The sequence below is a fragment of the Macrobrachium nipponense genome, chromosome 29, assembly GCF_015104395.2.
Source record: "Macrobrachium nipponense isolate FS-2020 chromosome 29, ASM1510439v2, whole genome shotgun sequence".
NCBI classification, from domain to species: Eukaryota; Metazoa; Arthropoda; class Malacostraca; order Decapoda; family Palaemonidae; genus Macrobrachium; species Macrobrachium nipponense.
This window is the reverse complement of record NC_061092.1, coordinates 7,418,587-7,430,360: the sequence shown is the minus strand read 5'-3', so window position 1 is coordinate 7,430,360 and position 11,774 is coordinate 7,418,587. Positions and strand designations below refer to the sequence as shown.

The 11,774-nt window shown below is 36.7% G+C and overlaps 2 protein-coding genes across 3 annotated transcripts in view; both read left to right on the top strand.

The window, feature by feature from the left end:
* Positions 1-7,074, top strand: part of LOC135206085 (protein transport protein Sec61 subunit alpha-like 1) — a 39,121-nt gene extending 32,047 nt beyond the window's left edge. The window contains exons 2-10 of the mRNA XM_064237302.1: positions 2,255-2,388; positions 2,502-2,663; positions 2,822-3,031; positions 3,170-3,334; positions 3,492-3,590; positions 3,812-3,952; positions 4,141-4,392; positions 4,541-4,705; positions 6,460-7,074. Of these exons, the coding sequence (XP_064093372.1) occupies positions 2,255-2,388; positions 2,502-2,663; positions 2,822-3,031; positions 3,170-3,334; positions 3,492-3,590; positions 3,812-3,952; positions 4,141-4,392; positions 4,541-4,705; positions 6,460-6,579 (1,448 nt within the window). The 3' untranslated portion in view covers positions 6,580-7,074. The remainder of the gene's footprint in view (positions 1-2,254; positions 2,389-2,501; positions 2,664-2,821; positions 3,032-3,169; positions 3,335-3,491; positions 3,591-3,811; positions 3,953-4,140; positions 4,393-4,540; positions 4,706-6,459) is intronic.
* A 3,150-nt stretch (positions 7,075-10,224) lies between these two features.
* Positions 10,225-11,774, top strand: part of LOC135206081 (geminin-like) — a 64,867-nt gene continuing 63,317 nt past the window's right edge. Inside the window, exon 1 of one of the 2 annotated variants that reach the window (XM_064237284.1) lies at positions 10,225-10,393. In XM_064237284.1, the coding sequence (XP_064093354.1) occupies positions 10,346-10,393 (48 nt within the window). In that variant the 5' untranslated portion in view covers positions 10,225-10,345. The remainder of the gene's footprint in view (positions 10,394-11,774) is intronic. The other variant, XM_064237283.1, reaches the window with a different exon arrangement.

Sequence of the window (11,774 nt, the reverse complement as noted above, 5' to 3'; positions counted from 1 at the left end):
GCATGGTGTGACCTGGTATGTCAGCTGTGGTGTTCAGCGGCTTACGAATGAACGCCTACACGTCGGTTTTTTACGAGTCCTGTGCATCTGTTCTGACTCTGTGAACGTTTTAGACTGATTTGGCGTGAAATGGAGTTATTTTCTTTATAACTGTTGGAGGTACTGATTACGTATCAGCTCACGGACCCCCCTAAAGGGAGATGCTTCTTACGGTAGCCATAGGTTATACCGCAAGCCCAGTTGTAGTTTTCTTATATATTTAATCAATTCTACTCTTTAATGTTACTTTGGGCTGATTGCGTTGATAATTTCTACCTTGCGTACCTCAAGGTTACTTGGTTCACTGATCATTTGTCTTGGTAGAAAGTAGATTAGGTAACCTAGCTAATAAGATTAAGATTCCCCATGGAATTTCCTAAACTGGGCTTCCAGGATAATTTTTTTATCTTAAATAATGACCTGGCACACTATACGCCCTAGAATTTGGGAATTTATATCGTTCGTAGAAGCCTAGGCCAAGTACTTTGGTTTATTTCTTGGTAGATTCATTTGTTCTTAGCCCTTTCCAACTCCCAGCTGTTTGCAAAGGTTTAGCGTTGTTGCTTCAAGTAGCACTTTAGATTACTTCTTTTAATGCTGTAGTAACTGTTTCCCTTACATAGTTATGCTGCTTTGCTGTATATACAATTTAAATGCTATGGAGGTGGTACCAGGGGATATCCTTTATCAGTACTATTGTTTGGCCATTCTAGGAGAGGGTGTATGCAACAGTACAGGTGAAAAATGTACAGATAATAAGTTTACAGTCTTCTGATTATTCTCTTGTGTGCATCCCTGAAGGGCTGGCACTAAACACATGGCAGCAGCTCCGCTTACTGCAGTGTTGAGCACCAGCCCCTCAGGGAATGAAAGTAAAAACATGAATGTATGGCCATCTCCTTCACATTTACCTGTTTATCATTTACAGATGCGTAAGTTAAGTACCATACCACTTAGCTTTCTACGTAATGGCTGTAATTCTCATAAGGCATTGACTTCACTGTACCTTTGTTCCTTTCATATTGTCTATAGCCCAGCCTAGGTGAAACAGCCTTGCTCACATTGAAGAAATTAGAGCCTGGTAATATTTGTGGAGTTTCTAACAAATGTGAAGGGTTTAAAATGTTAAATTTCATGCTGTGACCCATTTTCTAGTGAAGCAAAGGTTAGGCCATGTTTTCGAAGTTCCTTTGAATTTTTATGAGTCAAGGAGAATTTGGTAATGGGTATGAGCAGGTGAATATGTTAAAGGGAAACGTGAGTGTTGCCTAATGTAGGCTAACCTAACAAGCTTCCTTACAAAATGCAGTCTCCCACCCTTAGTAGTATTATAGTAATGTTGCACTATTTTGCTTCAAAGGATAAGTGCAATAGTGTATCTAGGGTACTGGATACTGTAAGGTTAATAACCTGTTTCCTGAGAAATAGAACATTTCCAATGCCTAAGGCGTATTGGTATTATGTCCCTTCTTGTAATGTTATTTATTTACATCGTAAATGAATACAGTATAAAGACCACTCATTCATAAGCTGAGGAACCTGTTTTCAACTTGATGAGGAAATGATGTAGCCGTAATTCTTAAAACCTGTATTGGTTTGAGATGTAGATTAGGTACAATAATGTTAGTCAACCATTGTAAGAAATAGTTTGGTTTTAGAAAAAAATCAGAAGCAATACAAACAGCAGTCATGTTTGTTGCGATATGTACCCTCAAAGCAGGAGGACATTGACAAGTTATTCACAACCCACCTGTGTGAAACTATTCACAAGATGCTGTTGTTAAGAAATGAATTATTCCCTTATGATTGTAATTGATAAAGTGATTGAAAGTCACCAATACATAGCAAGAGGGATGGGACAATATGTAGTTTTTTAAATATTCATGTGTACCCTTGACATCCTTGCCTAATGCGAACCTTCAGGTTATATTGGTAAATTTGGTACATAATTACAAGTGCAGGTGTTGCTATTCATGGGAGTGATTCATCTCTGCCCCCATACCTTTAATGTAGTAGTGCAGTTCTAAAAAAAGATCATCTAAAGGGAAAATTTGTTGGTCTGAATTACAGAGATGAGTGATACTTGAATCCCCAAGTGTAAAATATGTTCTGTGAATATATCTAATAACATCGCAGAACTTTACATTGAGTTCTTACGTTTGCATTATTATTTTCTGTAAAATTTGTCCTGACATGTATTGTTTTCTCTTTCCAGTAAAATTCTTGGAGGTGATAAAGCCGTTTTGCGCGGTGCTACCAGAAATTCAAAAACCTGAACGAAGGATTCAGTTTCGAGAAAAAGTATTATGGACAGCTATTACCCTATTTATCTTCTTAGTATGCTGCCAGGTATGTAATTGAAGACATTTTCTGTGTAATGTATACACTGCAGTTATTGCTTTTATTTTACAGTGGAATATGATGATATTTTCTTGATATTAAAATTATTTTTGATATTTCAGATCCCCCTCTTTGGTATTATGAGCACAGATTCCGCGGATCCTTTTTACTGGATCCGTGTGATTTTGGCCAGTAATCGTGGTACTCTTATGGAACTTGGTATCTCCCCCATTGTCACTTCCAGTCTTATAATGCAACTTTTGGCAGGTGCAAAGATCATTGAGGTTAGTATGTGTCATGGCTTTTGCCCTTTGTATCTCATTTTTTTTAGAAATGAAACCTTGAAGCAGTTGCATTGGATGGAATACTTAATATTGTTGGATAATATCTTCAGTAGTCAGTTTTCAAGCTTATTTAATTTGCCTTTGTACTTTCCTTATAGGTTGGTGATACTCCAAAGGACAGAGCACTCTTCAATGGAGCTCAAAAGCTCTTTGGTATGGTCATCACGATAGGTCAGGCCATCTTGTATGTTATGACAGGAATGTATGGTGACCCAACTGAACTTGGTGGTGGAATCTGCTTGCTTATTATTATCCAACTGTTTGTGGCAGGTCTTATTGTCTTATTACTGGATGAACTTTTGCAGAAGGTAAGCTTGTATATTTTTAGGGTAAGTTGTATTTGTACAGTAAATGCTTGAAATATGCAGAAAGGTCAGGATAATATTAAAGCCGTGTGCTAGATTCAATATAAATAATGAACCAAAAACATTGTTCTTACCTATCAGGGTTACGGTCTTGGATCTGGTATCTCCCTCTTCATTGCTACAAACATCTGTGAAACTATTGTATGGAAAGCTTTCTCTCCGGCTACAGTCAACACTGGCCGAGGTACTGAATTCGAAGGTGCAATCATTGCTCTCTTCCATCTTCTGGCCACTCGTCAAGATAAGGTTAGTTACCCAAGAAGCTTAACAAATTATTTTGATTAGTTATGTATATGTAGATGATTTTGAAGTACTATGCACTTGATATTCAGTTTGACACCTTGACTTGACTGTGATAATGTCAGTTTGTTTGGCATTGTTTGAATAATGGTTCATTTGACAGGTACGAGCTCTTCGTGAGGCTTTCTACAGGCAGAACCTTCCTAATTTGACCAACCTTTTGGCTACTGTCCTCATCTTTGGCATTGTTATATACTTCCAGGTATTGTAATTTGTTGATGCTGGAGTGGCAACATTGAATTTTGTGCTGTTTTTGTTAAACCTTTAATGTTATATAAGTTGTTGTTTGGATTTGAATGTACTGTACTGTGCTTATAGTATTACACTCTTGCCTTCAGTAACAGTATTTGAAATCTAAAATGTTACAATGAGATATTTTGTTGAAGGAAGTTTTAAGGTACTAAACTTGAAATTCTGATTCAGGGCTTCCGAGTCGATCTCCCTATCAAGTCTGCTCGTTACCGTGGCCAGTACTCATCTTATCCCATCAAGCTGTTCTACACTTCAAACATTCCCATCATTCTCCAGAGTGCTCTTGTGTCCAATCTTTACATTATTTCACAAGTAAGTATAAACAGTAATTTTAAAGTTCTTCGATATTCTATTTTTGTTTAGTGGAATGTCGTTGCAGATTTTATTGAGAAGTCTGTGATTTAGGTTTTTTATTGTAAAATGTTTGTCATTGAGTTGAACTATTCAGGAATGCCATCTTAGGTATGAAATATTGTAGTTTCTAATTTTATTATCCATAGATGTTAGCTGTGAAGTTCCAAGGAAACTTCTTCGTCAGTCTTCTTGGTGTATGGAATGATCCTGGTGCAGGAGGACCAGGCCGTGCTTCATACCCAGTTGGTGGTTTGTGTTATTATATGAGCCCACCAGAATCCTTTGGCCATGTTCTTGAAGATCCTCTCCATGCCATCATCTACATTGTCTTTATGCTTGGATCCTGCGCTTTCTTCTCCAAGACTTGGATTGATGTCTCTGGTTCATCAGCAAAGGACGTAAGTACTACTATTGTGGTCATATTTTCCACAGTACCCATTTTATGAAGTGTTTTTTTTGGCCAACAGCATTGCTTGCAAAACTAGATTAGTTATTGTAGTTAAAGTGAGTGAAATTTTATTACCTAATTGTAATAATAATTTTCAGGTCGCCAAGCAGCTGAAAGAACAACAGATGGTTATGCGAGGCCATCGTGACAAGTCTATGATTCATGAACTGAACCGCTACATCCCAACGGCTGCTGCTTTTGGTGGTCTTTGCATTGGTGCCCTGTCTGTTCTTGCAGATTTCCTTGGTGCTATTTTTTTTTTGGTTTTTTTTTTTTTTTTTCGGGGGGGTAAAAAGAAACAGGGGTTTTTTTTTAAAAAGTACAGTGTGCATGTTCAGTTGTTGCATATACCAAACTGCTCGGTGATTTAGGAGATTTACTCTTATGATGGAGTATTCCCGCCCCCCATTCTTGTGTACTGTATTTGAATCGTCACCATACGCGCGCTCTCTCTCTCTCTCTCCCGTTATGTAATCGGTTACGTTTGCGTATCGTATGACTTGAGTAGTTGAGCTTTTCAAGGTTGGAGATTAGATTTCATGTGATAACAGCTGTTGACCATTAGTACTCAGAAATAACATCTTCGCGTAATGCATTTTTGTTAAGTAGTTCTTATAGGTAATATAGAGCAGTTGTTTATATTATAAATAAGGAAACATCAGATAAGTCAGGATGTTGCCATAGTCCCCATTGTATAATTCGCATACAGAAATCTGGATAAGTGTGATCTTTTACAGCTTATGCAGCTTTATGAAAGTTATAAGATGCTTAATGGGTTAAATTAGTAATTAGGCCTATTATAATTACCCATAAATCATAGCACATAACAGTGATAAGTTAATAATGGCAAATAACAGAAATGTAGTATGCATAATTATGTGTATATTCATTATTAATAACAAAGACTTTTAACATCCTCTCCATATCAATAAATACAAAATTATAATTTTAGTAGTACAGGGTATTAGAAATCACCGAAAGTTATTAAGATTGAATTTTTACATTTAAAAGGTACAGTTTCCCCTTTAGAGTAATGTCTTGACAGAAGTCTGTAGTTAACAGCTACATTATTATGATTTTGTTTTATTAATTTTTTGCTTGCTACCTTTTTAAATTTGAAACATTTTTAGATATCTTGAACTGGAGCTAAGTACAGGTTAGTTTAGGTTAGCACGCATATGGAAATGATGCAAGATATTTAGAAAATATTCAAAATTACGCTGTAATTTAGGATTGTATCTTACAGGCATTGCCACATACCAGAAAGCTCTTATTCAAAAAGAATTAACAACCATGTATGTTTTGCAGTTTCTTTTGACACCCTAGTTCACTGATCAAGTTTCTAGCATTACCAAACAATTTTAAATAATTTAAATGTGTAGTGTTTTTAAGCAGGTGAAAACTGAAGGGAGGGTTAGAGGGTTATTTTTATTCCTGTGTGATGCATTAGACTTGTCACTTGCAGAAAGCATTTGGCCACTTGTAAAATCAGAAATGCAATATTTACCCCTAATATAACTAGAATATCTCTATAATAATAATAATATCCTTTATTTCGGTTCAGGGCCATATACAATGAATATACAAAATACACAGTAACATACACAATCTAGATATATGAGTCAACATGATAGGAAAAATGAGTAATCGGCACTTCTCCACAAAAAAGCTGAGGTAGCATAAAAGATAGTAATCATAATACTGGTAATAGTAATAATATTGGTGAGAAAAAAAATGGATGGAGAGTTATAACAGTTAGTGCACAGATTATATAACTTAAATTTCGACTAGAGACCTTAGGTGGTTACAGTAGTCAGGTCCAGAGGGCTAAATACATAAATTGAATGCATAAGAAAAAAACTTTAACTTTATAGTAATCACAGAAATAATGAAAAAATAAAATATCAGCAATAAATATAATAATGACAAGATCTGCAGATGACATCTTGTAGGTTAACAGCTTTCTTGTGAATGAGTGTCATATTTCAAATCTTTTGAGAATATATTTTTTGGAAAGTCAAGTTTTCTTCTTCTCATTACAGGTATCTTGCTGGCCGTCACCATTATCTACCAGTATTTCGAAATCTTCGTCAAAGAACAGAGCGAGATGGGTGGCATGAGCACGTTATTGTTCTAGAGAGAGTTTTCCAAATGAAAGATAGATCATATTTTATTTTGGAAGGATCTCCGGTTGTGTCACTTATGACGTAAATTACGTTGATGCTCACAATGCGTGTGGTCTCTTGAATGTTAATTTGTTATTGTAAATTAAGGAGTAGTTTATACTCTCAGATGGTGTATTTATTTTTTTCCCACTGGTTATATCTCTCTTTCTAGGACTTCTGTCAGTTTCTGTTTATAAAGTATTTTTTTATGGACAAAACAAGCGATTTTTTTTTTTCTCTTCCTTGGACTGCAGGATTCCTAGTACAGTTCAGTGATAACCAATCATTTGGGTATTGCCACGTGCAAGAGATTTAAGTTTTTGGAAATGGCAAGACAGGATTGCCAAAATGACTGTCTGTGATGGACGAATGAATGCTGTTTTAAAATGAAAGTTTGTATGTTCGTGTAAAAATGTTTGTACTTTTTACAATTATTAGAAATATTAATAAAAATTAAGATAGGGAGACCATTGTATATTATTCCTATTTTACCTAAATTCTCTGTTCCTTTATATTTGTCAATCTGTACTTCATTACGTACAACATGTAATTAATTGTATATTTGCAGAGTTTTCATTAGAGAATAACATTTGTAGTCAACTTCAATAATCTGTATGATTACAGTTGCTGTTTTGTTGTTGCTATAACCTTCAACTTATGTATTCGGGCCTTTTATCATGATGAGTTACCAAAGCTTAGTAGGTACAACAAAAGGACAATAGTACAGATTACATTTGAGTATTAAAAGCTCCAACAGCCAACAGTAATTTTGTAATTTGGCCAAGCTATCCTGTATACTACATTAAGTTAACGATTTATGTATGAATGCAAAATATCCTGGCGTTGAAAAAGGTAAAAATCTGCCTTAAAAAAAAAAAGCATTAAAAAAAAAAAAATAAAAAAATGTTGCTGTTGAAGTAGTGGTCTTGTGTTCAAAGTATGTTGTTAGTGTTACTTTTCCAAAGTGACCGGCAAACGGTTTGTCTGAGTGAACTTGTGGTTTAAGTCTTAAAGACTTGTCATTTAAATTCCTGATCTGTTTTAATTGGCCTTAGATCCTTGGCTTCACAAAATACATTTTAGGAAGATGAGCTAAATGCTCAACTATTAATTACACAAAGGATGAAATGTATTGGCAAGCGATGCTGGGGTTACCTTGCATTCCAAATACCTCTAGTTTTCCCTGAAGTTATTTTTGTATGACCTGAAACATCCCATGCTAGATGGGCCACATCAATATCGTATGGAAGGTTGAGGAACCTCCCTAGGAAAAGATTGGTGTGTAGAGAGTATTATAAATTTATTCCAAGTAAAAACTGGTCGCTGTTCGATTCCCGGCCATTCCATTGAAAAGAGAGAAAGGTGTATTTCTAGTGATAGAAGTTCACCCTTGACGTGGTTCGGAAAGTCACATCAAGCCAATTGGTCCCGTTGCTGAATAACCACTGGTTCCTTGCAATGTAAAAACACCATACAAACAAAGGAGAACTGGATAGCCCAAAGCAAGTACAGGCGGTTACGACGGGGGATCCGTTCTTGAGACGCGTCGTAAGCCGGAACATCGTCAAAAATCCTAAGAAAACCTTGACTTTTAATGCTTTGGGTGCATTGAAACTGTAAACTGCATTCTTATGGCATTTTTCATCAAAAAACCTTCAAATATAGATTATTTTGCATTTTTGGTGTCCTAGTTCATCTCCCAAATGAGCGTTGTAGGCGTCGTAACCCTGGAAATAACGTCTCTTGACAAGCGTCGTAACCTCGGAACGTCGTAACCCAGGGATGCCAGTATGTCTTTTCTTAGGCCAGTAAAACTTTTCTTCATTTTGCTGTTCTTATAAAAGATCACTTTATTTCAGAGTCTTCATTTGCTGTTCTTATAAAAAATCACTTATTCCAAAGACAACCTGGTTATGTGGAACTCTGGGTTCTACTGCTTGGTAGAGTTGGTTACTGGTTAAAAGTGTGTACTTAATAATTGGAGTTTTGGCACAGGAAAGCTTTCACTTTAATTTTTATACTGGATGGTGGTCTAGTATTGATGGGTCATTTTCTAAGAATCCCTTATCACAGTACAATGCCTTGTTCGGGTTTTATGGAAATGCTCTTCAGTAATTTATTCCTTGGGACATCATTGTTCTGTTAATACAGTATGCTTCCATTGGTGCTAACCGCCATCAGTGCATCTCATGTGGTGCACTGTGTGCATTACTTAAGGCTTTTTGCAGCATCCCTCCACCCACTAGCTGCAACCCCATTTGTGCCTTTTATGTGCTTTCGTTCATATTCTCAACTCCACCTTAATTTCCCCCCTCTCATACAACTGATCCATAGTGCAAAAGCGAGGTTTTCCTCCTGTTACACCTTTCAAACCTTTTACTGTCAATTAACCTTTCACTGCTGAATGACGTCATAGTTCCCAGTACTTTGCGTTTGTCTAAGCTCTATATTAAATTGGTCGAGACATATAGCTTTCCCATTTTCCATTTGTCAGTATGAATTGTTTCTGTTTATTAATTGAATTATCTGTTGGCTATGATTGGTCCTTGACCAAATTTATGAAGAGGTCATACTCGTTTTAGCCCACGTGTTTTATAAATAGCCTACATAACCCAATCACAAAACAGTGTAGAACAACTAGGCTGAACATCAAAGGTAAGAAAAAGCTTAACAAAAAATGTAATTTTTGGGGGGTAAATAACTCGGCTGTCAGGTTGAACAATTTATGATGAGGATGGTCTGTTTTGTGGTTACAATCAAAGCTCAGGCATCTCTCACAACCCCGTAATGCTATCACCTGAGAGTTGGATACAACGGCTTGCCTTTTTGTATCCTTTAGTCCCTTTAGTTCAATAAATTTATTTCCTTTTCCTTCTCCAAAAACGCACGAATTGTATACTTTTCGCCAAATTACAGTCGTTTATTCTCCGCATAACCAAATACATTCAGTGTATTTAGCATACACTGAATGCTAAATACAAGTACAGTTAAGAATGTTAATACTCCGTGAAGGCATAGCATTGCTTAGGGAAGAAACTCTAAGAGATAATGTAAAGCAGAAAACAAATATCTGGTATTAAAGGCATAGTGTTGCTTAGGGAAGAAGTTATAAGAGTTTGTATAATGCAGCAAGCAAATATCATCTGATAAAGTTATTTTCTTGTATATACAATAGATAAGGTTTTGCAACTGCAGTGAGAGTACGTTTTTTGCTCAAGCCAAGCATAATATAGGAAGTATGATACAAGAAAATTATGCTTATTAATGGTAGAAAACGTAATTATTAGTGGCACTCATATTATATGTTAAATTTGCCGTTTTAAGAATAATCATCAAAGGTTAAATTTAAAAGTAAGACGTAGTATTTAAATGCAAAAAATAAAAACTCCCGCCAAGTTTAGTCAGCGAGAGGTATATGCTTTACTTATAACATTTCCTCCTCCTCTAATCGCTGTCCTAGTTTACGAACCAGACCCAGATGGATTGAATTTAGGTGAGAACAATATTCAATATATTATTTATTGTAGTGCATCATGTACTAGGATACTACTCTAGCTTTAAATACAGCAGTTAGTTCAATAAAAGATGATCTGTTTTCCTTCGTTTGGGAAAGGAACCAACGGCGTGAAGTTTACGTCCAAGTTTGCGCTCGCCCTTTAAACTTTAAAAACCAAAACAACAAACCCTCAGACGGTCGTCATATATTGCTCTCTGGCACGAAAATAAATCGAATTAATCATGTCTGCCGTCTCTCCGTTCGAGATCACGGGTGTCTTGAGGCCGAAGGTGATTATAATTTGGATTTATTGAAGGTTTTATGTGTTTTTTTGTATCGTAAGGTATGACTGCTTTAAACTACTAGGCCTAGGTTATACCATTACGGTGGGTTTAGTGTAATTGTAAGCGTTTTGTTGTTGGTCTGGTTATTTAGGGCAGTGGTTTATGGTATTTTTAAGCGGTTTATTGTAGTATAACTTTGTGATTTAGAGCGGTAGAGCGTTAAAACCGCTGCGCTAACTTCGATTTAGACAAAGATTAGTAGGTAGTAGCCTCAGCTAGTAGGCTAAGTTCCCGTATCTACCTTGGTAGGCCTATCTAACCTATGCCAATGCAAAAAGTTGGTCGGGTTTTTAGACATCTGGGCAACAGTGGCTGCCCCAGATTCTGGTTCTTGGCTGCCCCAGGCCAATTCAATCCCATAGTAGCATTAGGTATATTTCTTAGCCTGTATCATAGTACTTAGGCCTAGGTAGGCTCAGGTATAGGTATCCACTTCCCCAGACGTGTACGGTAGCCTAGTCCAGGATATTGGTGGTAGCCGTATCTCTGATTGCAATAGATATACCTAGGTATTGGTACGGCAGTGAATTGCGCACGCGTCAATTTCAGACTTCCTGCCGCACAAATAACATAGTGTAGTGTGGGTACGGCAGATTCTGTCAGTGGTGCCGTATTGCGCTATTGACTTGCCGTAGTTACGGCAGTTTGCTAATCATGCAGCAGTTGCCGTACACTGTTGCTAAGAGCTACAGGTACGGCACTAGATCAGCGACAGTATAGTATAATAATAGGTAGTTGAAGTGAATTGGTTTGCTGAACATGTTCAATTCAAAATGTCAAAGTGAAGCGCCATACTGTCATCACCAAAGCACCAAAACATTTTGACAGTAAAATGAAAATATAAAAAATCACAATAATACTGAAACATATAGGCTACTTAGATTTTGACTAGGGTAAATCACCATGGCAGGCCAAACAGGCCACCTACAATCAACGCTTGCCACCCTCCGAAAAAATACATTATTACGCGTCCTGACACCGGAGATAGGCATCAGTCGCGACTTGTTGTTGGTGAAAAACGGAGCTAAAGACCTCTACTCTCCTTTCGAAGTAAGTATTTTCTCCAAAGTTAGAAATTAAGGCCAAATTTTAAGATTTAAACAGAGGGTAGTGAAAAGGGTGGCTACGGCAGTGGAAATCTCACCAAAACGCTTTAGAAATTTTTACTTACAACTAAAAATGTTTCGAAGATTGACGCCATCTTGATGTTTATGGAGTCGCTTGTGTCAACAAACTTCCTATTTCCTGTGCTAAATCTGCACACCACTTGTACCCATAGACGCTGGGGCACTTTCATCACAACAATCGTAAACCCACCTCTTACCAG